Here is a 27,373-nt window from a genome sequence, read left to right as displayed (position 1 = left end):
ATATTCTGTATATTTACTTTCAAAAAATCTCCTTGAAACTTTACTAAATCGATTCAAATTAAACATTTCAGCTACATTAAATCACGGCGGTCGTTTTATAACTTTCACGTGGCTTAATAAAGGTTTAGCGTTACCCTCATTTAAATTTAGAATGTGCTTATACTAGTAAATGAATATTGTAATCTTTTAAGAACAGCGAAATTACAATATAAAATAACGAAAGATATTTAAACTTTAAGGTAATATACTAAGTAAAGTTTCAAAGGTGGTGATTAAGAGGTTAGGTGGTTAAAGAAACTGGTACCACTCATACACATCATAAAGTCTTATAGATTGGCAGCTAACTGTGGAAAATATCCAGATATTACGGTGGCGACGGAATTATGGAACGGGGACCAATTCAAACAATTCATTAGAACACTCGACACTTTACTAAAAGTTTAAGGACGCAATAACGCTACGAAAATATATATCTCGTCACTTCGCATATATAACTTCACTAATTTGAATTCGGAACACATTGTTAGGCTGCATCCACATCTGGCGAATATGCCGCGAATGTGCAGCTCGCGAGTAGTTTGCGAGCTGCGCGCGTGCATTTTTGTTCGTGCGCCGCTCCTGCGCCGCCGTAGCACAGTACGCGATCAGCGCGCGGGCGGCGCGCTAGCGACTCGCGTCTTCCTTCCGCCCACGCCAGTAAAGGGAACTGTGAGCGCGAGAATTGAGTGCGCACAGGTCGTGCGCCGCGTGCACGCATTATACTAGCCTTGCATGAGTTGCGCTAAAGAGGCGCACCAAACCATTGCTGTGATTGCACGCGTGCAGCTCGCGGCATATTCGCCAGATGTGGACGCACCCTTATAAATGAAGATACGATTAATTTCTATACTTTATATCTTTCAATTATATTCTAATTGTCTTTGATTCTACTAAAGGTCGTATGAAAGCCAGTTTTACAAGATTACAGCTGTACATTAGCGCCATTTTAATTCATTTAATTGCTAACGCAGCCTCGCCAAGTATTCGAAACGTCGAACCATTTTCCTATTAAAATACGGCATACGAATTCACAGCTTGCCTTTGTTTTAAAGATCTCCAATTATAACTAAGAATAGTCGTCGAAAACTCATTATATTTCATTGAATTTCATTTTCGCTCTAATTTTCAGGCATATTGTTATTTGATTAAAGCATGATTGGTTTTGTATAAAATAAACTTAAAGTTAAGCGTTATGGGTTGACATATCATCTAGCTTTACGATTAATATTTTTTAATATGTGGGAAATAAATATTGTTATTTTGGGATAAGGTAGCATTCTATTGATGAAAGAAATTTGTTACACACATACGTACCAAAGTGGATATATTTCTACTTTATAAGATTAGTTATAAGTTATTCATATTTTATAAGTTTTAGTATAATTGTAAAAAAAATACTTAGTAGTATTATGGTAATATTCAAGCCATTTGCGACTATTATTCATGCATCACGATTAGAGCAGCTTTAGACTAGTCACTTAAGCGTGCCTCAAACCTGAGGACGTGCATTCAAATCACGACTGTGCACTTATAAAATTGTACCGTACCTACGTGCTACATTCATTTTTTGTAGGACCACTGAATTATTACTATTTCGATAATCTTTCTAAATATAATATATACAAAATCTTACTAACTCCAAATAAAAAGTAGAAAAAGAGTTTGATATGACTGTATTTTCTATCAAAATTAGAATTTTTGTTAACTAGGCAACAGATAATTAACTTTTTCATAGCTAGCAGTCATGTACAACTACTTTAAACGCCTATTTTATTATTTACTATTTGGAATGAACGTAACCATGGCAACAATTAATATGGAATTAACTCCCATATTATCATCGTATATCACCAGGAACTATGTAGTTTTTATTACTTTGTGGTTTATTTACACTGGTATATTTTGTAACTAAAAATACCTTTGAAAAAAAAGTGAATTCAGATTAATCTTTACTTACCAAAAACATCTTGTGAGGAGTTATGACTTAAATATTCCTCTAATGATACGTTATGGGCCCAGTCCGCGTCGTCATCTTGAGCTGAGCCAGGCGTACTGAAACAAACACATAAACATTGAATTGCGACAATAGGCCTGGACTGGTGTGTAGTGTGGACTCAGTGTCCGTACGTAGACGCCCATTTGGTCCGGCTAAAGTCCTCGCTAAATAAGCCAGCCTAGCTCCTTCCAGAAGCTCTTTACAGGCTGCGACCTGCGACCTCACTGCTCCAAGGATATCCGCTAGGAAGCCACAGTCACGAATTATAGGACTACGTGAGTGACTGACTCCTATGCGCTGAAACTGAAAATGCTGCAGGGGTTGCACAAGAGACTGTCTCTCGCACCAAGGACAAAGTTATGTTTGTTTAGAAGACAGTGGTCCGTTACTATCCTTTAATTGGGATTACTTCTGTGGAGGCTTAGTAGTCGCTTTGCCGGTTTTACTGCTGGCACTGCCGTTTGCAGACTGCGTTTTGCGACAAACGGTCATATTGGAGTTCTATGGATCTTTGGAAAATCCAGGTTCGCACTCGCAAGAAGGGCAAGAGAAGGAGCGGATACGGGTTAGCCGGCGTAATTCCGGATCCACTCATTAGACAAAAGGTTTATAAGGCAAAAGAAATCGACAGTCAGCGGCCAATAAAAAACAATTGATTGCTGAATTTATTTATCTTTTTTATATGAATTCGCATACTTTGTTTCTTATTAAAACATTTTTGTTGATAAAGGCTCTTGAAAAATATTACCAAGTTATACCCTAATAAAATCCGTTATCTAAATGTTAAAGAAACAACAGGACAAAAGAATGTCCGGATCCCAGAGTAAACAGTCGTTTGTCAGTTATAAGAAACATTTTCGTTTAAAAATTGAAGCGTGTTTGTAAAACGAAATACGCAAGACAACGTTGCATTCAAGTGTAATTGGCGAAATGGACGTAATATACTTAAACTCAAACTCAAACTAACTTTATTCATATAGGTAAACAAGCACACTTATATATGTCAATAGAAAATATGTTAAATTGATTCTAAATTTACATTTACTAGTTCGCAAGTGTAGGGCAGAAAGCGAGCAAGAAGAACTGGCAAGAAACTCTCCGCCACTCTTTTTAATCGCTAAGTTTTGAGTCAGACAAATTGTTTGAACTGGAGCAAATCAATCCCAAAGCTTAGGATAATTTAAATATTCGTCAGATTTATAAAAAGCTTTATTCATTAATTTACGTTTAACGAGAGCTTTGAATTTATTTAGTGATAATTCTCTAATTTCGCTTGGGAGTTTGTTGTTAAAACGAATACAATTTTCTTTGAATAACATGACCTATCGCGTGTCAACGTGGACTAGAGATGCTGGTGAGCAATCAGAATTCAACGAAGCGTACAATCGTGTTGTCTTTTATTTTACATTCTGGTGGTTTTCTTACGAATTAATGAAGTTATTGCTTAGTCGTTAGCTTAGCTTTGTTAAGCGTTAACTTAGCTTTGTTAAGCCTTTATGTGTGTATTTCCACCAACTTTCAACCAACCACCAACAAAACAACAACTACACGACTAGGAAATGGAACACTTATACGCAATAGATTTTCCAAGCTTTGAGTAAATGAAGTTACGGAATTGCTTTGAAATAAAAAAAAATAAGTGGGGCTACAACTTTAGATCTTGGCCTCAGATTTCTGAATCTGTTTCATGATCATTTTTCAATCTAATAGGAAAGTAGATGTCAGTGTCTGTGCCTGACACACGCCGTCGACTTTTTGGGTCTAAGACATGTCGGTTTCCTCACGATGTTTTCCTTCACCGTTCGAGCGAATGTAAAATTCGCACAGAGAAAGAAAGCCCTCAGGAATGAGTGTTGCACGTTGAAGCCACAAGGCCAACCCTGCTCATTAAATTGCTGAATTGCTTTAGACATTTAAATTTTGAAAGTAGGCGCAAATTAAACAGAATTTTATTATTTCATATTTAATTGAGCCATTACAGAAACTAAAACTGAGAACGCATTCTAATCGTGAATTATTTAATTTATAATAATCTCACAGCATATTAAGAAAAAATACAGAATGCCAGCCCTTACAGTCATATAACTAAAGCATTGCATGTAAACTTACTTAGTTTAACGAGTAATTAAGTCTTTATTTCTAATATTTATTATTTACCACAACGTCAAAATATAATAAGATAAGCCAAAACCGTGTGCTAAATTCTCAAAATTTAATCAGAAACTTGCAGCTGTGCTTAGAATTTGTCATAATTTGTGAACGAGATATGATCATTATACGAATTTGAAAGCTGACATCCTTGAGTTATTGTTTTGCCTCAAGGTTTGTATGTAAACTTTGCCTTACATGGGTGAATTTCCGTACTAATATCATCAAAGACAAGTGATTTATCTTTCGTACGCAAAGACACATTCTATATTCAAATAACCAGCAATTTCAAAGACTAGATTGAAAGCTAGACTGTAGACTGCAGCGTACTACTTCCCTTGGAATGAATCCTTTTGAAATGACTACATTTTACAGCACAAAGATACTTTGAATAAAGAACAAATCAGCTTCATACCATGAATAATAAATAATTTTCCACTGAATTAACATGAGATGTGTAAACAGACGTGTGACTTGATTAATTTCAAAAGCTGTGATATAAATTTTATAAAAGTACACCACATAATATATTTGTATTATTTTACTATGCTTTATTAAATCTGAAAAACTTCCTTCATCAATACAATTGTTAAAAATATACGCAAGATCTTGGGCAATAATATCGATAATGTCCTTAATAATATGTACAGAAACATCCCACGTCTCCAGAATGTTTTAATTTTAAAGATTTAAAAGTTTTAACTACATCACCAGCGCTAACGTGCTTAAACTGAAAATTTATTTTGCATTCAACTAATAGCTTCTTTGGGAGAGGAATTAAGAGAAGATGTAGTAATTACAGGTATGTTTGTAAAAAAAACTTCAAAAATATCAGCAATCTCTGAGCTTTCAACAATAATCTTATCATCTACCTTATAAAAGAATGAATTATTACGAGATTTAAGGTTTTCTGTTTCTCGATTTTTAACATTCCAAGTAAAAGTTCCTATTCTTAAAGGCCGGCAACGCACTCGCGAGCCCTCTGGCATTGAGTGTCCATAGCGGCGGTATCACTTAACATCAGGTGAGCTTGCTGCCTGTTTGCCCCATGTTCTGTATAATAAAAAAAAAACTAAGGAAACTTGTAAATTATTCTCAAAGACAGCTATTAGGAGCAAACTTCAACTTTTCGCGACTATTTAAAATTTTCAAAAAAATCTTAATGACTTTAAGGATTTAGCAAAACCAAATGGAAAATTGTTTAAAACTTGGCGTAACACGCAGTTTCTCTAAAAAATTTTGTGAAGTATCCTTCCCAAAATATGCATGCATTTTGCATGAGTTCATGAGCATGGATCAAGTTTTACTTGTAAAAAAATAAAATGCTAGGAAATTAATGAAGTAGCGGAAACGGATGTTTCCACATACGAGTTTTTCTCGTACGCTCTAAATATTTTGGTAGTAAATGTAAATTTAGAGGAATATGATTTTTAAATAGGCCCTGTGGTTTTGGAGCCAAACTAACAAACGATCGACGGCTGTTAACCAATGGACTTTCTTTGTGTGTTCGCATCTAATATTCGTTCGTGCACTCGCGACGAAACCCATCCTAATGATACCGGCAATAGTCCAGTCAAATTATGGCTAAAAACGGGTTAAATAAACATGAGCGAACACAGTTTGGGGATTTTGAGGATCGATAGGGGGGTGTATTCTGAGCATAAATTCCAATTTGAGGGGTTGTACTGAGGTCAGCTCAAGGTCATTTCGATGGAAACGCGTTTAATTCGATATCTCGAGAATGATATTGCTATTTAAAAATTAGGTATTTAATATGCGGCAAAGCGTGCGAATGCAGAAAGGCCGGCCTCTTTTGCTCAGTGATTTGCACCAATTGCCAAGAGAACTATTGTTCGAATGATGATCTTGAATGATGGACGAGGATGACGTATGCCCCGATACCGTCAGGACCACGAATATTCACGAATCACTTCAATCGACCTCGGGTGCTTAATATTCCGAATTTTATAACTTATTTTTCTATCAATAAATGTGTGAAACAGTTTTAATTGTTAATTTACTTCTTACCCAAATTTACCTAAATTAAATACCTAATTTTTAAATAGTTTAATCGATTGACCTTTTTATATTGCGACAGTGGCGCGGATTTCGCTCGGTAAAGTAATCTATAACTCCGAAGGTATTGACATTACGGAAAAAAGTTTAAGAACAAAATTGTTTATAATTAAAAGATCTACACTTTGATGATGGGTAAAATTTAATAAAATTTAATGGTTGGGGAGAAAACAACGAAAAATTGAAAAAAAAGTAAAATTTCTGCCTTGCGGGAGTGATAACTTGAAAAATATTAATGTTATTAAAAAAAGTTTCAAATAAAAAAGTTAGTAAATTTAGTTAGGAAAAGAAAAGGTCTCTACAATTTTTCGCCTAACACTAACCATTCTCGAGATATCGAATTAAACGCGTTTGTATCGAAATGACCTTGAGCTGACCTCAGTACAACCCCTCAAATTGGAATTTATGCTCAGAATACACCCCCCTATCGATCCTCAAAATCCCCAAACTGTGTTCGCTCATGTTTATTTATTTCGTAATTTGACTGGAGTACAAGGCATGTCTCAAATCCAAAAATCGATGACGTGCGTCAGAAAGATTTACTCTTACAAATTGGTAATCACAATAATGTAACTGGGAAGCCACAGGCTCCAGAAATAAATGTCTCAAAAAAACAGATGACTGGGACACTTCTTTTATTAACAGTTATTTTAACTAAATTATTATTATTCTAGCTCATGTAGTTTTATTAATTAAATGTGTAAAAGTCTTAAAATTTCTACATCAGATAATAATCCAAGTCTAATATACAACTGTCAAACGAAAATACCCTTCTTTTTCGCGCTTTAAAAATGCGGCCATTTTGGAGATTTATTAAGGCAACCTGGACAGTTTCAGGTGAAATTTATAAAGATTTTCATTGATTTAATGTTCAAAGTCACAACCATATTTCACTTTTAAATCGAAATCCGTCACACGCTAAAAGTTCTCTTCGCCATAATTTTATATTTTAATGTTCACGTTTTAAGCGTACACACACTACTCTCACGGTATTGTTTATAACTATAACTCTCAATTCTTAATACGAAATTGTTAAGGGCAATTATTTTGTTAAGGATGGTTTATGAATGAGAAAGGATTAGAGGCTCTGTATGTGGTGTGCGCAATGGAGCAATAAATGTTCCCATAGTAAACAAGGAAACATGTCGCTTGTTTTTTAAACTACGCAATAGGTTTTATTAACGTTGTATAGTAGATATAGTGATTCAAAAGAAAGGTGTAAATGTATATACTATTAATAAAAAATAAAATAACAAGTGGCTTTTTAGGTCTGGGCCTCAGGTCTCTGTTTCATGATCATTTGTCAAAGTAATAGGCAAGTAGATCATCAGCCTGAGCACACACACCGTGTCGACTTTGTATCTTTGGGTCTAAGCCGGTTTCCCCACGAAGTTTTCCTTCACCATTCTAGCGAAAGTTAATTGCACAGACAGAAAGTGTATTAATGCACAGCCGGGGATCAACCCTACGACCTCAGGGATGATAGTCGCACACTGAAGCCACTAGTCCAAAACTGCTCTATATAAATATCACTAAAATACTCTTACGATTTTCTGTTTGCTTATTTTTATCATGCCTTAATATTATGTGTAGGACAAAGTCGCTTCCCGCCTTTGTACACATACATATATCGCTACGTAATTTAATATAATAATATTTAAAAGAAACATTAAATTAATTGTGCTAAGTCATTTAAGAATGTTTACATTCTCATGTCATTTTCACTTGTTTCTATAACATATTTTCATATGTATCTGATTGTTCTTTCACATTTGTTTGAGAGCAAAAGTTAAATAATACAAAATAAATCAATACCACAAAATAAAAGAGTCAAAAACTAAGAAAGCAGAGGCCGCGAACAATGAAGTATGATAAATCACAGATGCCATCGCAAGCGATTACGTGATCTCGCGAAGATTGGATTTCAATAAACGCTATCCGCCCCAGACCCTTTCCAACAAAGAAGTCAACTCTCAAGAACTCAAGAGGCCTCACGTTCTTAGCTATCCAAATAATCCCACTTCAGCTGCTCACAAGTTTCGGGACACTAGATAGAATATCACAATCACTCCTTTGAACTTTCGTGCCAGTCTCACAGGAAACGCCCTTGTCTTGGAAATAACCTGTTGTTATCGTCAGAGCAGTGCCGGATTAGCCACATAGCAAGAGTAGCAAATGCTGCGGGCCCCGCGGACTTAGGGGCCCCGGATAAAATATCTTAAATATATTATATATCTTATAATAAAATATCTTGCATACCTTTAACGCGAAGCGTCCATGCTTCACTTCCACATAAAAATAAACTCGACTTCGTCAAGTATAATCGTAAAAATAAGTATGTATTTATCTTTTTAACGTTAATTTTCAAATTTTAATTATAATCGATATACATATTTAGTCTATCATGTTATTTGTACCCTTCAGATTTTTATTCTCATATTGGTATACATTTATTTTGCGAGTTTACGTAGCCGAGATTGTATTTTTCTAATTGATTTTAATATAATATGTACTATATAAAAATAAGGCGGGTTTTCCTTCCTGACGCTATAACTCCAGAACGCACAAACCGATTTCTACGGTTTTGCATTCGTTGGAAAGGTCTCGGGCTCCGTGAGGTTTATAGAAAAGCGGGATCACCAAACGAAATGTTACATAAAACGAAGCCATCTGCTGGCGAAACGGAGTTCGCCGAGTTTGTGAACGTACTGCAGCCCAACAGTGAGATTACATTAAACAAAACGATCCAGGAATTCGACTTTTGGAGATAAAATCTAATCAAAAACTAAAACTTATAAAGGAGTTACCTGTTTAGCTTCAGACTAAATATATAAGGATTTTCATTCAACTAAGATTTCATAATCTAATTTAAATATTTATGATAATAACTGGGTGTCGTGTCTCTGATTCTCTCCGACACGTATAGGTAAAATCAAATACGTATTACGAATATAACTAATTAATTATGTGTATTTAATTATAATAGAATGAGTCAAATATATTGTTATCTAAAATAATCAAAATGATATTATAATATTTAGATTATTAGAGTGAAACATACAATGAGCGAGCAGACTGTGCTGCGTTTATTCTTAGGAAATAGGATTATAGAAAAACATTACTTCTAAAAAGCCAAGTCTCCCATACTACTTCTACTACAAAGTTAGTTAACCTAACAACATCTTATAGTGACCATATGAAAATTATAAATCTAAATATATAAAACAAAGTCGTGTTAGTTACACCACTTATAACTCAAGATCGGCTGGACCGATGTTAGTTATCTCTTTTTTGGTGGATTCTTCTTCGCTCCGAATAGCAGAATAAGTAATAAAATATCGGATAAGATATCGAACAAAAATAAATAAATTCATTAAGCAAGTAAGTTGACAAAATTACGCATATAAATATATAGCCACTGTTCATCCGTGACCAATAGTGATTATTGCAAAGTAAAAAATTATTGTTTTTTTTTTTAATCTAGTTTGTTTTTTTTTACTTTTAATGTTTAAGTTATTTTCTCTTCTTCATTGTAATGTTTCCCTTTAAATGTTGTGCAATCTTGTTATTGATGCATATGCATACAGTATCTTGTTTTCTATGTTATGTGTTCTCTGTAAGTGTTTGTATGTGTTTCGTTAGTGTGCCTTTTAAAATAAAAATAAAATAAATAACGCGAAATATTGGCGCTAGAGAGAAGAGGCCTAATGTGTAAAACATTTTTGTATTTGCAAAAAAAATTGTATTAATGTTATTACCTTAATGAAATTCTATTCTATCGTGTTAACTTTAATTAAATTAAGTTTAACTAAAGTTAACACGATATTATTAGCCTGTTAGGCGGAACGAAGTTCGCCGGGTCCGCTAGTCTTTTATATTTAAAAATTTAAAATAGGGAGTCAAAAATGAACTGCTTCGAAAAATGGGTAAGTAGTTAGAAGGTTCTGCTCGACTTGGCGAGCGGGATCGTGTAGAGCAGTGATTCCCAACGTGGAGACTTGAGACTGAAGCTAACCATATTGGTACCTAATATAAAATCTCCGTGCAGCAAGCATCAAGCGCAAGAATCTTACTAAATTAATATAGAAAATTCTTAATTAAAATTATTTGGAATTTGAATTTTATTGTGTTTAAATATCATTTAAATTTCTAAAGTGAACAATTTAATTTTGTAATTTATAAATATTGTGTTATAACAATTTTAGGTAGGCTAAGGTGGGGCATGGCACGAAAAAGGCTGGGAAACACAGGAATAGAGGTTAAATTGTATAGTACGAACACACGTTGTCACACAGTCAAACTGAAAATTACGTCTTCATCTTTACTGTTTCCATTAACTTAACTTCTTTAAATACAATCTCAGATAAATTAATGACTTTTACAACTCAACAGTATGAATTTAAAATTATCGAAGAAACGAGATCCTATCCAGGCTCTAGGGTACGTCATGACCCTAAGCCCCTTTTTGAATATGGCTATCAAAAAGTGATAGTCAAAAACTTTCCCAGAAAATTAAATAATTAAATCACCGAAGCCTTTTTAAATAAACAGAGGTGAATTGAGATCTCCTTTATTGAATAATGTTTGATCAAAGCATTTCATATTTCATCAAATCTAAGGAGAACGCCGTAAACAAGAAATGAATACGAACAATTTTCCGCTTCAGTTACATCCAACGTTTATAGAAACAATTTATGTAGTTATATTTGGACGCATTATTATTTATTTATTTATTACTTTAGAATTGTTTTTTTGTTTTATAACTTTATAATTATTTAAACTTTGTAAATACAACATACAACAAAGTAATAAAACCTTTTTTATATTAATATAATAAGCCTACCAGATAAAATAATTTCCCGATTTTAGGTATGGCAGTTCACGCTTGGTTTTAATAATACAATTCATTCTCGTTTTTTCTACGAAAAAGAAAGGCTGTGAAACAGGCTCTCTCTTCAAAAATCTACGAGTCTTAATAACAAAAAATTCGTACCAATTACTGAAAGAAAATGCTGACGTTTGAGGGAGCCCAACTATTTAATAGCTTGCCTGCGTCGTTTACTTGTGCCAGTTGGCAGCTTTAGGGGACGTTTTACTTTATGTGTGACAGTCATTGTTTCTTTGTATTATTTTATCTTTTCTTTTTTGTGTTGTGTAACTGTTAAAAAATCGTAATAGCTGTATTTTTATCTAAGTCTTCGGTTTCCTGCCTTTTGTTGTACTTTACTATCGAAATATACAATTAATTAATAAGCGTATATATGTTTCATGTAAGTGTTTGTTGTTATGTTCTTTATGAGAAATACATTTCTTACACCGGGCTTAAGCTAAAAATAGGGGTTATTATGAATATAAAAGATGTATACCTACTTTAAAAAAACCATTTAGAAAATTCTCTCAATTTAATCGTCTAAGAACTTGTATTATATTCAACACTTAATTTCAGATAACTTTATATATTTAAAATTTAAAATATTCTGCCTTAAATTTTTTATTTTGGACGGTATATAAATTCTTATAATTATTTTATAAACGTCGTTCGTTTGATGCTAGGTTTAATGTTTCCAGTAGACGGTTTTAATGAGGGACTTTTAAGATTCCTTGACTTTCCACTGTTATGATTTTCCACCATTATTTCCACCAACCATCAATCTACTTCACAAAGCATAGAAGAAAGCTTTGCGGTTATAATTTATGGCGTAAATATGATCGTAATAAAGATAATTGCATTATTAATTGCTTTACAGTAAATGAATTCCCTTGTGTACATAAATAAAGCAATATATTATTTAATTAATTTACATGAGAAAAGTTATTAATATTACATAAAAAAATATTCTGTTTAAACCCGACGTATTATTTGGTGGCTCCAATCGGTTTGATTCCAGGTGCAACTACTTGTTATATTTATATATATATATATAAAAGAAAATGAATCGCAAAATATGTTGCAAAGCGCAAAACTCGAAGAGGGCTGGACCAATTTGAGTAATATTTTAAATTCTTGAACTCTGAGGTAGGTTTTTATGGACAGAAAAAAAATGATAAAAAAATTTGTTTAATTAAGTACTTAGTAGTACATTCTGGAAAAGTGATAATTCTGTATGGGGTAACATAGAAAAATGTTCCATATGTTGATATGTTGCTACTAAAAATCTAGGCTTAAACAAACATATTTAGGCGAAATACAGTTCGGGCAGCTAGTCTGTCTTAAAATTACTTTGCTAATAAACAAAGTAAGCGTACTTATTTATATAAGGGAGTTTATGATATTATTCATAAAGTAGATGTTTAAATCAGTACAATATCTTTTTCACACTCTTTCAAACTTTGTAGTGAGTTTAATGACCACGAACGAAAATTTAGTGTTTTACATTATTTATTTTTGTGCGAGATAATGAAGTTTAAAAGTGAAAAAAGAATACCCTGGACCCTTGAACTGACTCCGGGTTGACAGAAACGGTAACTATAAACAGATTATTATTCTGGAATAACGTGGTTTTTATTATGGACATAACCACGGAATGTCATAACGATAATCTGTCACAAATCACACAATAGGCACGAACTGTCAATTCCAAATATAACTGCGACAAAGCCTGACGCAGTTAACTTTGTTTATGACGGGTGTAATTTAAGTTAACGATCAGATAAAAACACAGCTTGACCTTAGATTAAATCTAGGGTAAGTTCTAGTTTTAGAACCAAATAAAGATTAAAAGACCTTGCAAAGATTTTCATTAACATTTGGAGGTCACTATCAACACATTTAAATTTAATTCCGCTTTTTTATAATTTTTGCACCATTTATACCAACTACTTTGCAAATTAGGCCAAACCTTAATTTTATACCAAAAGGTAAAAAATACAAAATATGACACGAAAAATGTACTTGAATTTGCGTCTTTTGAATATTTTTTTACAACTCTTTTTGTTAACATCTCGAAAAAGCAAACACGTACTATATTTCTAAAAAGATTCATGCATAAATATTCTTGAATGGGGGCTACTTGTGGTGACTGGTCGAACTTGAATGCGGTGATGTTAGTTATTTCGACTAGTGTTAGTGTTGTTCCCACGAGAATGTAAATGCGTGCTCCTATTTCACAATGCCTCCTGCTGATAGAGGACAAATCTTTGTTTTTAATTTATTTTATTAATTACTTAGGATGTCATGTGGAACATGGTGTAATGTTGCAGCTCCTTACAAACGTTGTGAAAAACAAAAAACTTGGCGATTAAAAAGAGTGGCGGAGAGTTTATTGCCAGTTCTTCTCTTTCGTTCTACGCCCTTGATTTGAGAACTGGCAGTTAATGTAAAATTAGAAGCACTACATATATATTAGGGTGGTCCTTATTCCTAAGAAAAAAATTTTTTTTCTTTAATTTCGCGGGGCACCACGTAATTTGGATATATACCATAAAAAAGTGTTTCAGTATTTTTTTTGAAATTTTTAAATGATATTTAGAGGTCGCTACCAAGGTTTGAATTTAAAATAAAAATTGAAAATCTGTATTTGTTAGAATTCTTTATTTTTATACCCAGGTCTTAAAAATGTTACGAAATTATTGTTATTGTTATTAATTAAGATATTATATAGATATCTGATTTGTTTATTTTAAAGATACAAGGGTTGAATTGTTAGTATTAGGGTACTTAATCCTATACTCTTTTACCATCAAAAGCAAATATTGCTTCTGTTCTTCATTTGTGGTAATTAATTTTTTATATTCTTCCATTCCTCTCAGCTATGTCGTTCACTACTCACAATGAATGAACGATAATTTGGCAGCTATATAATCAGCGTCTTCGTTCCAGGTTTCGACGTCTTTTAAAAAAAACATGAAGAGAGATCTAGGGTCTGGAAGAATCTTAAGGAATGACTACTCACGAAGTTTTCTTTTTTGTTGTCAATATGTGCGATGTCAAGGTTTATTCGTTTTAAGCAATCTTCTGTGCCTTAAATTTTGAGTACTTCTACCATTTTTTTCTTTTCTTGAACTGAAACTTCATCATTGAAAAACGCAAGCGAAACTATGTCTTCTGACGAATTATTTAAAATCTTTATCAGCGCATCAGTAGCTATATTTCTGTTGAAGCTTTAAGGTCTATTAATAATTGTAAGTCGTTTCTTAGTGCTGACTGACTCGAAGACTGCTTGATCAATATTTGACATAAATCATCACCGTGAAAATACATATTTCTCTCACAGCCTTTTTGTCCTTCTTCGTTAGCTTAAACTGGTGCTTAAATAAATACATTTTTAAACTGTACAAGGCTCTTGCCATCCACTTAGCTCGATGAAGACCAGCAGGTCTCTGAAATGAAACGCTTTTGTCAGGAACACCTCCTAAGGAAATTATAGTAAGATTCAACAGTTCTCTGTAGTCATGTCGAGGTTCATGTACTTGAAGTTGCTTTTATGCAAACGAAATCCTGTCTGCGGCCACTTCTGCAAGAATATTTGCCTCAGCGTCATCAGCTGTTATTGATTTGAAGTCGCTTTGGTCAATAGTGTTACAATTGTTCTTAAATCTTTTAAATAATTGTATATCAGGAGCACTAGATGGGGCAAGCGATTGATCCACTACAGCTGACAACATAATTTCCATTATGTGGTGACGACAAGCAAACCAAAGCTTATTTTTATTCATTTTGCGCTCCAGAAGGACGAATACTCCACGCCTTAAGCCGGTATTTACAGCAGTAGTGTCAAAACATTGTCTAACATTTTACTTTATAGCTCAAATTCCATGACTTTATAGCTTTATAGACAGCTGGACGCACAAGCTTCGCTTGTTCCACGTTCCAATTTTGGAATAGCGTGTAGTTGATAAACTCCATATCCTGATGTCAAAATTGGCAGCCGATCTTTAGTTTTGTGTCCAGTAATATCTTCGAGAAGTTTACCGTCCCAATGGATTGTTAATGACGAATTAGGTTTAATCTCGCTTTTGAGCGAATCTGCACAGCTTTGCGATTTTTGACCCATTACCGAGGCATAGTAGATCTATTGACATTAAATTCTGATGGACCATAGCCTGCACATTTCAAAGTAGATGTCACGACCATAGTTGCTTGTCTGTCACTAAATTTAGAGACATCAAGACTGGTATCTAATTGACTGTTAATAATATAAAAAATATTTTATTTGTAAAAAATTTGACAGCTGGTAGCGACCTCTAAATCTTAACAAAAATAAAAACAAAAAAACACGTATTTCATATTTAGAGGTATATAATCAAATGAGAAAGTGCCCCGCGGATAATTCAAAAGTCGAAAAATAAGGACCACCCTAATATATATATATATATATATATATATATATATATATATATATATCTTTTTGACGTTCATAAGTGTACATTGTGTTACATATATGATAAAATGATTTTGACTTTGACTACAACTTCTATTAGGTACTGTTAAATTATATCGCTACTCATTTTTGTCTAAAACAAACGTTTTTATACTAGTAATATGATGTGTGCGTTTATGTAATGTTGAAAAATGTTTCCCCTGAACTTGCGTCATTGTTCATACACATTGTTATCGTGAGCTGTGCAAACAACATTTTGGATAGAGTGGGATCATTAGCTACTACACTTTTATTTACGAGATCAATAATGTTGCCATAATATTGCATTGGAAAAATTTGCTATTGTTCATCCATTTTATGTTACGAACTCACATAAGGTCAACCAAAAGTTCGTGTGTTCGAACCCCTGTTGTATACATATTAATTTATTTGTTTTAAAAAATCATTGAGCAATATTGGCCTAGAGGCTTCATCGTGCGACTCTCAGCCTTGAGGTCGTAGGTTCGATCTGTGCACCAATGGACTTTCTTTCTATGTGCGCATTTAACATTAGCTCGGACGGTAAAGGATAACATCGATAGAAAACCGGGTTGCCTTAGAGTCAAAAAAAGTTGAATGCAGTGTTATGCACAGGAGGTGATCACCTACTTGCCTCTTAGAATGACAAATGATCATGAAACAGATACAGAAATCAGAGGCCTAGACCTAAAAAGTTTGTAGCGGCACTAAAATATAGACGCCTTGTCATTCATATCTATATCTACATTACCCAAAAATTATCCTTTTTATAACAGTAGGTACTTTCACTTGTTTAAAGTCAATTAGTCAATTGTCTCTTTCTGCCGAATAATGTTAACGCTGAGATGAAAAAAGACGGGTAGATAGTAGGTAGGTAGGTACTACCCGTACTTAAAGCCGTGCAATTGCACTGATGACGTTATGAATAAGGGGTTGTGTTTAAAAGAAACAACGTTACGAAGAAAATTCCTTTTAAATTATTTAATGTATAGAGTTAACATTGATGTTAGTGTGTGCATGTGTCTAGCAAAACTTAGATCCTGCAATTGGGCGTAATTATAACATGCTTATACGGGAAAGGAAAACATCGTAGCTAGCTTCTTTGAGAACCAACAATCGACCACATGTACTACTATACTTTAAAGAATAATTATCGAGAAACTCAAATAGAAATCGAAGGAATCATGGATAACATGAAGATTAAAGGAAAGAGGGCGCGTTGGTTTGTATACTCACTAACCTACTTTTAATAACCGCTGTCCAGTTTATCAGTATTATAGAAAATATTAATATTTTAACAGAACCACGATAAGTCTGACAAGTACCTGACAGGAAATCAGATAAAGCGAGCAGTAATAAAAATGAAACAGTGAATGATATGATAAATCGTCGTCTAAACAAAAATATCTTCAATTATGTCAAAAAGCTTCTGAGTTTTTGTGAGAAGTTTCTTATTCCCGACGAAAATAAGCTCAACAAAACCCCAACACATGGAGCAGACAGATTGCTAGGTCCATTAACATATCTTTTTTTTATACTTTCTTATTCTGCCTTGCGATTCTGTACCTCAATTTTCGAACTCACACAGCGGTTTTCACAGAGGCGGTCGCGCTGAAATCAGTCGTAAAGCAGTCATTTTACGATTTGGCATTCTGATAAAGGTGAGTTCAAAAAGTGAGTTACAGAATCGCAAGGCAGGCTGCCAAAAAATCAAAGTAATTCTTTTCCCAGATACTTTTATAGAGTGTTTTGTGGTATTGAAAACGCGTGCGTACAAAGTACACATATGTCAGAAGTGAAACTTCTTTGACAAACAAATTTTTAAGTCTTGTTCATATTTATACAAATCTAAAACTTTAGATTTCCGAGATTTAGAGGGAGGTAAAAAGGAAGATATGTTAGGAATTTAATTGTCATTATAATATTAAAAGTGTCGAAAATTAATACAATTTTTTTTTTTTAATTTTATCTTCAACGGCCTGGGCGAATAGTGTGTAACGATATTAACTATATTGTAGTTTTGTAACAAATAGAAATAAAAGAGAGAAAAGCTTTTAAGTATTTCTGAAATATATCGCTATTTAGTGAAACAGCTCGAGCTGGTTGGGTTTTAGTAAGATATTAAGTCATGCGTAGCGCAACTAAGCTTCGTCGCTACGAAAAAATAAGCCATTCCCAGCTTTTCTTACAACACAATTTTTTGTATTCTTTCCATTTTCTGTAGAGTTCCAATTCATTCAGATGTTTTATAATATTGTATTACAGTAAATCTTTGATCAAGAATTGGAAAGATACAAGTATGCGTAATTAAGTTAATTAAGTAACGTGCAAAAAAAGCGTTAAATTATGAATACGGTGCTATGATTTTGAGTTACGATACTTATTATATTAAAGGACCAACAAGCTATTATCTAGTTTGCATGCATCACTCGTAGTAAAATCGAATTAAAACTACAAAACAACGTGAACAATGGTTTTTGTGATAAATCTATTTTGTGAAGTTTGAATTGAATTGTAGTCTTTGAATTGAAGTGCAGTATAGTCCAATAGTATAAGTAGGAGCATTTATACTATTGGACTATCAACATAGTTCTACGTAACAAAATTGTTAAAAAAGTCAGTGTCGGAGGAGTAATTGATTTTAAGTATTTTTTTTTTTAAAAGGCTGCTTAATATATGAGGACTGGCTTATGATCACACCTTACGCAGTGTTGGAGATGCTTCTGATGGAATTCGGAGGAGGGCTTTGGCAAAAACTTGGCACACAGATACCTAAAAAGAGTGACATGCTAAAATTTTAAAAGGTTTATCAATGAATATTTGTGTAACTTTTGAATTTTTATGTCAAAAAGAGTCAGAGTTAGAGTTAGTCAACTATAGAGGTAGTTTCTGAAAGGCTTCTTTCCTATAACATGTATTGACTCCCGTGAATCGTCTGTGATACATATTTTTGCATTTGTTTCATAGTATAGACTATAGTCCAGTCAGTCAAGACAATTAATTCATTATAATTCCAAAAGTTTTCAAATTTTGATGTAAGGTCGGGAGTGGTATTAAAACAAACTATAAAATTTTGCAACCTGCTCTGCGGTCCGGAACATTGTTAAAAATAAGTTTTGGTCGTGAAAAAAATTCCAAAAGTTCTGCAAACTTGGGGAAGTTTTCGATATAATATTTCATATCACGTATAAAATTTGCAACCAACCTAAGTGTACGGAACATTTTTTGTTATTAAAAATTAATGTTTTTCTTTATTAAACTGAAGGAAAACGTTCCAAAAGTTCTGCAAATTTGACAGATATATCGAAAATAAAATAAATAACAAAAAATGTTCCGTACACTTAGGTTGGTTGCTAATTTTATACCAGATATGAAATATTATATCGAAAACTTCCCCAAGTTTGCAGAACTTTTCGAATTTTTTTCACGACCATACAGCAAAAATTAATTTAATTGCAATTTTAACAATGTTCCGGACTGCGGACAAGGTTGCAAAATGAGATTTATTGTCGTCCCAATGTACCATTCACTTGACCGAAGTTCGAAAACTTTTGGAATTATTATCAAATTTTCGATTTCGAATGTCTATAATGACTGGTCTACTAGTAGTATAGACTTTTAAAGTCTATTAGGTGATCAACCTTCAATGCCTGACGATTTTTAAGATAACGCTTCTTCCGTATTTCAATCATACCGCTTTTGTACAATGTTTTTAAATGTATGACCGAGTTCAATCATACCAAGTGTTAATTACGCACAAAGCAAAAAAAAATCCACAACCAGGCATCAAATGCATGACATCAGGGTTGCGAAGCACACTTAAATGATGTTCCTCAAAATTATTAAGTAAATGTTAATAAAACCGAATTTCAACACTATTTACACGCTTGTTTATAGAGCTAATTATAATACAAACACGGAAAATTCTAAGATAAACATTACTTCAACCTAAATATATAAAGTCATACTAATATATACTAAACACGGTCATGTGATAGTGTATAATTTTATATATCACGAATGTTATTGCGTAGATATTGAATATAATAGAAATACTTACTAAGCCGTTATTTCCATTTACTGAACAAAAATTGGTATAGGAAAACAAACTATCCAATAATGATTAATAATTATGATGTAGCGACTCTTACAATCTGTGCCTACGAATGTCTACGATGACGTCATACTCTGAAACGCGCTAACGAAGTTATTCCGGCCCCTATGTACATACAACTTGCCACTGCACTGGGCCTAGTCAAGACAGCTGCGCGCTACGAGTCGAGGCCTTTGTCTCTCTGCGGGCTGCAGCCATCATCAAGGACCCGTACCGCCCGGGGGCATACGTCCCGAACGGCTCCAAACACACTCGCGAGGGAGGGTGTAACAAGATCATCGAAGACTACGGGCCAGTCAGTTAGATTGGTCGAGGGAGGAAAAGTATACCATCCCTCCTCCACAATGACAATTATATTTATTGCAAAAATTGTGACATCATGTAACGACGTTTGTTAATTGTATTTGGTTGTAAAGTATACATAATAAGCTTGCGGGATTTAAATAAAAGTACGTAAACATATTTTTTTAATACCTTTTAAATTTCCATTTAACAAATATTTTACTATAGCAATTTATATAAAATATCACAAACCATATATCCCCTAAGCCAAAATAAACATGCTTAACATAATTCGATTTTTAACCGACTACAAAAAACAGAAGGAAGAGGTTATCAACGTGTATTTTTTTTAAATAATGAAGTTAATTACTTTTAAAATCATCTTTTTGAACTATTGATACAAGTCTTAACGTATATGGCAAAAATAAGACTCATCAAAATCTTGTTAATAAATCTCATAGACACACCATGGGTATCAAAATTCAGGCTACGACAAGTATTCTATCTAGGTAGCGCCTAGACACGTGTAGGGGAACGAGTATTTCTAACTTTGTGAATAAGGGCACACAGTTAACTCGGCTGGTATGCAAAATAGGTGCACCTGAACTTACAAGGGTATATGGTAATGAAGTGGTACACATGTACTTATAATGGGACCGTTTCAAAAAGAAATAAAAAATTGGAAATACTATAGGAAAATTTGTGAGCTGAATACAGTGAGATTTTTACGTTTATTATCATTATGCCGCGATGAAACTGATAAAACGGCTGTCGTAGGTGAGAAAATGATTTTTTTAAATTATTATAGCACGGATTGCGTCAAAGCGTGGGGCAGGCACGAGTGCTAACGTAACGAATTTCGTGTGTAGTCGTTTCTATATTCGACCACAGGTCTCGTGTTTGATTACGGAGCGGGACAAACAATTCAAAATAAGCAATTTCGATTATTTTGTGTCTCTGTACGAGCACGTAAACTTGTCTATTGGTCCTGCGTCTACTCTCGTGACTATGAAGTAAGAACATAATTAGGTAGACGATTACAATATCAAAAATATTCCACCAATCCATGAGTGCAAACTATAATGCTTGTTGTTCCCGGGAAAAGGGGTTGCATGGGAAGGGCGTGCTCCTATTTCACCATGCCTTCTGGTTATAGAGGACAAATATTTGTTTTTTTTAAATTAATGTTAATTAATTACTTAAGATGTCATATGGAACATTGTGTAATGGTTGCAGCTCCTAACAAATATAAGTTAAGTGATACCACCGCCCAAGGACCCTCTCAATGCCAGAGGGCTCGCGAGTGCGTTGCCGGCCATTTAAGAATTCGTTAACCCCCTTGTTCTATAAAAAACTGTTTGTTAATAAAGATAATATTTATACTTGTGTATTGTAACCACGAAGAATAAGTGCTAACACAGACCATGTACTAATAAATTACTTGTTGAGGTGCGTGTGGGAATTGCATTTGGAGGTGTATAAAATGCATCATATGTGATTTACATATATTTCTTCCACAAAAATATGCCATAAACAAGTATGTCATTTCACCAACAACAATGTTCAAATTCGCTGAATAATACACAGCCATAAAGTTAGTTTGTCAAGCTGCACTGGAGGTCACTTAAAGTTTTCGCAAGATACCTGACCTTGTTGGCGCTTCACCTTATTAAATCTATTTTAAATTTAGCAAAATTTTAAACTTTCTTCTTACACAAAAAAAGTGTGTGTGTGTTATAGGTATGTTATCTAAAGCTGGCGGCTTCAACACATTTACACTTTGTGCTTGTGTAGTGTCTGTGAATAAGCGCGAGACGTGATGTCAAACTGAAATACAATCACAAATACATCACGAAAAGACTGTCCGTCTCTCTCGCGCTCGATCAAGCTTATGAGTATAAAAGAGACAGTTATTGTTTTTCTTTTGCTACTGTTTATGTTGATCTTTACTGTTTTATATTATTATTATTTTATACATGTTGATCTTTTTTCAAACATTACCAGGGAAATCTCGTGAAATGGTGCACAATGTTTTTAATTATTATAAGCATCTTAATAAAAACAGTTTAATGAAAAAATGTTATATTTAATTTGACATCAGATGCGACTGGGGTTTCTCAATACTGAAAGAATAGTTAGTGAAGTAAAAGTGAAATGTGTTGAGCTAGATGGAGCTTATGTCGAAAAATGAAAAATTATTTACACGAACTACTCTTTCACGTTCTTGGTCTGGCTTAGAACTTTTGGATCCACCCTCGTATGCACCTAATATTTATATGTATTTGACATATTTTTATTTATTTACAACCCACCCAACCTTACTAAAGCCAGAGTGGACTAAAATGTATAGCATGGCAAAAAAATCATATTTTGAAAAATACTGTATGTGAAATTGCATTAGTGTGAGTACTGTGAACCCGCCAGCTTTCGATAACCGACGTATAGCTACGACGCACGATTGGAGTTTACTCCTTACGAACGATAAAATGGTGATAATGTTCTGTGGCTGTCGACCATATTTTCATACTAAAGGTGGTAAGAATATATGTTTTTATAATATAAATGTTTGTAGTAGTAATAAAACGTACCTACATCATCTATGTCCAAATAGGATTTTCTTTCTGTGACCAAAGTTACCTTTATAGTAAGAGTAGAATAAGAATGAACAATCTTTTTAGTTTTAATTTCACTGACCATTACTATTGACAAAACTCTATGGCACGCTAGACAATCTACTTTTATTTTTTACACCTGTCAACACTGACAATGTTGTAACGTGAATTCAAAATAGGAAAGTCTGTGTAATGTATTCCATCTCATTCTTTTACACGTTCAATCCTACAGATATATATGTTTGTCTTTTTCTACATAACGCCTCAACTTTTCGTGTTACACATAACGCCTCAACTTTTCGTGTTACACTTGATTTTACTCCTCATAAAATTTCCGTACCGGGCCTTATAACTCAAATCGTTTCTTAAGGAGTAAACTCCAAAAATACTAGATAACCATGGCCGCACAAACCTAAAAGCTACCTACTATCGACGATTTCTATGTACTGTAACGTATTGGATTTATGTATGTATTAGTAAATTGAAGATTTAACTAAAATTGGAACAACATATTCTGCAGTATAGACTCTCAAAGCATGAAACATCTTGTGATTGGATTATGTACTCCCCGCCGTCCCCGGTCTGATCAAGTAAAGGGCCCTTACAAGTCTTACGTTCAACCAGTCGCAGAGGATGTCGGAGAATGTCGGAGACAGTAGAGAGTAGAGGATGTTGAACAGAGCCATTAATACAAGATTCAGAAAAGAAGAATGCGACTGATGAAGAAGAATCTAAATACAAAACTTTGTCTTAAAACTTTATCATCATTGCGAGGATGGGCTCCATTCCAGGTCTATTCAAAACATTGTAGCATAATTCATATTCTACTAAGTCTATGATATGAAGTTAATTTTTTAAATGATATTAACTTGTAGACATATATCTAACATATATCTCGGATATTGGTGGGTGTCGGTAAACACTTATCAGTATAAAACTACATCATATTTGTAATAAAACAAATATTTATAATAACAAATAGATAGTCCTAAAATGGAACAACGAGTCACAACGAAATTGTATAACCCAGGCGGTACACTATTTAATGAATGTTCTGTATTTGAAATCCCAAAATTTGTTTATTTATACGTAATCTTACATCTACACATATCCATATTATAAAAGAAAAAACTTAGACAATATATAAAGCAAAAACAGATTACATTGATAAACAAAATATACGAAGATGTTAATTAATAGATAAACAAAAAGAAAACTGAAATTAAACATTAACAACCGACCACTTAATATTTTAAAGAAAAAACTAAATTGTTACAATTGCTAAGTAAATATTTCCTCACATTCCCTTTGTCAACAATTTGAAACGTCAACATCTTCATAATTAAGTGTTATAATTAGCTAAAACCCGAAACATTTGCGCATTACGCAGATAACTCGTGTTAGTATGGAACAATTGTGAATATCTTGTCATATACGGGGGAGGGATTCTTCTAATAGTCATTCGCGGGAAATACATATTAAATAAAACTTCTTCAGTTACTTAAAACAATCATCAATTTTTTTCCTTGTCGTTTCGAAGGATATATCTGGTGTAGGGTGACAATGACAATAATCTCACAGACCGTGATCCAATTAAATTGTACCCACGTCTCGTGGAGCTTACAGCTTGCACTGTTAAAGTTAAAGTAAGTTCCTAGCACCTTTGATGATAGTATATACTGTATGTGTGTTTAGTGAGAGATTTTGGGAACAAGAAAAGCTACGTACTCTTAATTTTTTAAATAATACAAAAAATAGTACATTGACGGCTCATTGGTCTAGTGGTTAGTACCCCTGACTGCGAATCCATGGGTCTCGGGTTCGATCCCCGGCTGAGACAAACATCGATGTGATGAGCATTTGGTGTTGTGCTTAGGTCTTGGGTGTTTAAATATGTATTTATATGTCTGTCTATCTATAATATGTATGTATATCCGTTGCCTAGTACCCATAACACAAGCTTCACCAGCTTAGCATGGGACTAGGTCAATTGGTGTGAATTGTCAAAAAAAAAAAACACATATTCCACAATCGATTCCAAGGTCCAGGTTGGCGTTGATTTTCTTTTTAGCCCAAAATATTGCATTCATAATATTAAAAGGTTACTAACAGTAATACAATATTTCATAAAAGTTTCCTTCTTTACAGAATTTACTTTCAGACACAACAAAGCATAAGAATAAAATTATTATTAAATTTCGAAGTGAAATAGAAAGATTGTCGCTCTGTTATAGAATATAGAAACCATTTTCTCAAATAAATAGCTTATTTAGACTGTAATTATCTCATACAAGCAAGAAATATATTTGCTCCATTTAATTGTAACAATGTTCATACAAATTGAAGATCAAGAAATTACTTTTTCAAATTGAATACAGATGTTTGCAAATAGAGAAATCAAATAATGCATATACTCGTAATGATCTTCGCATGATATAAATCTAAACAATAGGAAATGTGCAAAGAATTATGCATTTGTAATGTAATAAAAGGAAAACAATTGCAATAGATGTGTTCAAATCTTCTTTGAAATCAAAAAAATCCAATCAGTTCTTGGTAAAAATAAGATTTGATAAAAAAGTTTATATTTAATTTTATATCAATGGGTTAATATATACTAGATATATCGATTCTTCTTATTCTTTGAATATTCGTGAATATGATTTCGTTACCCTTGAAAATGTAGTGTTACTATTTTTTATAGATATGTTATTTAATATTGTGGAACTTAATTTTTTTGTTCTATCATCAATCGATACAAAAAAAGATAAATGAAAGTACAAATACTACAGATTAGCTGTCCTTTGGAGATGACCGCTGAGCTATTGCTCTATCATTAACATGATAATGATTGGATACTACTACTAATGATAATAGTTATGTCCTGTTTCATATGGCGCGTCTAAACGGGCCATGTTTTGCTGCAATTGATGGCTGCACTGTTGGCCACTAATTGCCCGGCCATTACAAAAATATTTTAATGCAGCTGATGGCCGAACAATCTATGGCTGGGCAATGCGTTGCAATAGTATGGCCCATGATGCAGACTCCTAAACGGGCTACACAAACTGGCAACAATGGCTGACGAAATCACACTTGTCGCAGCAGCTTATATTGTTTTAAAAAAGAAACAGAAAAAGAAGAGATTGTGGATTCGACCTTACTTAAATAGGCGTGAAACTGTAGACAATTTGAGTCTAGAAATAAGTCTTGATAATAAATTATTCAAGAACTAGAATGTCAAAAGTAGTCATTTTTATAATCTAAAGTCAAATACAGCTGATCGCAAAACACAGAATAAAGCAACAGGCACACTTCACTCAAAGCAAACGTCATGTCGCGTAGAAAAGGATACACTATGCCATAACAAAGAGAGTGACTGAAACAACAAGAGAACTGGCTGTGCAATATTGCAGTTGAATTCGATAGCCTAGCGATCGTCCGGCCACCCATCGGGGCAACATCGGCCATATGTGGCTATACAAAACATGTTTGGCTATATGGCCGGGACATTACTGCAATATTGCATAGTGTGGCTGCTATTGTTTGCAATGTTGCTGGCCACAGTGTTGCAGCCATCAATTGCAGCAAAACATGGCCCGTTTAGACGCGCCAATATACAAATGATTGTAATGTCTTAAATTGGTAATGTTGCTACTAAATAATGTGACGTAATAAATCGAATGACGGCGCCAATCGCATGCAGTACATGCTATAGAGTATAGACTATACAAATTGCGCGTTCCCTAGAAAAAGATAATAATAAGAACTCCTTCGTGATATTCTTATAAAAAACATATTTTAATAAAGCACTGAGTACTGTTCGCCGATCTTGCTCAGCAAATGACACGTAAAATTAACAGATAACGTTTGATATTCTGATTAGAGTCTATTGAAATTGGTATAAGCACTGGATTTTTATTAGAATTACTCGTTTTCTCTCTTGTTTTAATTTTTTGTTATCTAAAAGGTTATAACATTACTTAATTTGAGTTATATTATGTGTTTTCAAAATTTTAAATATTTTTTATAATATATAATAGTTTTAACCGTAATTCCTTTATACGAGATTAGTTACAGATAGTATAAATTGTCCTATTAAGTAATTGACAGGTGTCAAAATTACATAGCAGAAGAACTATACCTTTTTTTATAGAGCTCACTGCTAGATCCCAAAATACATATACATGAAAATAAAATTCAAATTCTTAAATTACCTGTAATAGGCTTTAATACAAAATTGCAAGAATTAACACCAAAATTTACGATAACTAAAAGTGATTAAATAAACATCAAAGCCACAAAAGTGAAAATAAAAAATAAAATACAAGTACAGCCTCAATTACAACCGGAAATTGAGGTGTGGAATATATCGAGACACAATCTTGGACACAATAGACGCATTATAAAAAAAAATGTAAATTTTCCTTAACGTGTATAACGTGAAACTACTAATCTAATTGTCATACAAATTTCAAAAAGGCGAAGCTAACTTGTGTAGTTTTTATGTGTTTGTTACCAAGAATCATAACATGTTTAAAAACAGAGGTGTTTATTGGAATGAATAATTTAATACACCAATAAAACACCAATATAAATATACTGATTCAGAATCGTATTTTAAAATAAACAAACGCAAGGCATTGCTCTCAAACTGTTCTCCTTACAACAATCGTAATACTGATTTCATTAAGCTTATTACGCGGTTTTGTCTCTAATATAAAACGTACGAAGCGAATCACTACTTTTTTAAATCGGTATATAATTA

General features: G+C 33.4%; 1 protein-coding gene across 1 annotated transcript in view; it reads right to left on the bottom strand.

Moving 5' to 3' along the window:
* The window catches only part of LOC125056216 (RYamide receptor-like), a 53,326-nt gene that overhangs the window by 24,478 nt on the left and 1,475 nt on the right, over window positions 1-27,373 (bottom strand). Inside the window, exon 2 of the mRNA XM_047659231.1 lies at window positions 1,997-2,091. Within this exon, the coding sequence (XP_047515187.1) occupies window positions 1,997-2,091 (95 nt within the window). The remainder of the gene's footprint in view (window positions 1-1,996; window positions 2,092-27,373) is intronic.

The sequence above is a fragment of the Pieris napi genome, chromosome 14 (assembly GCF_905475465.1).
Source record: "Pieris napi chromosome 14, ilPieNapi1.2, whole genome shotgun sequence".
Lineage (NCBI taxonomy): Eukaryota > Metazoa > Arthropoda > Insecta > Lepidoptera > Pieridae > Pieris > Pieris napi.
Note: the sequence above shows the minus strand (reverse complement) of the source record. Positions and strands in the feature narration are given on the sequence as shown.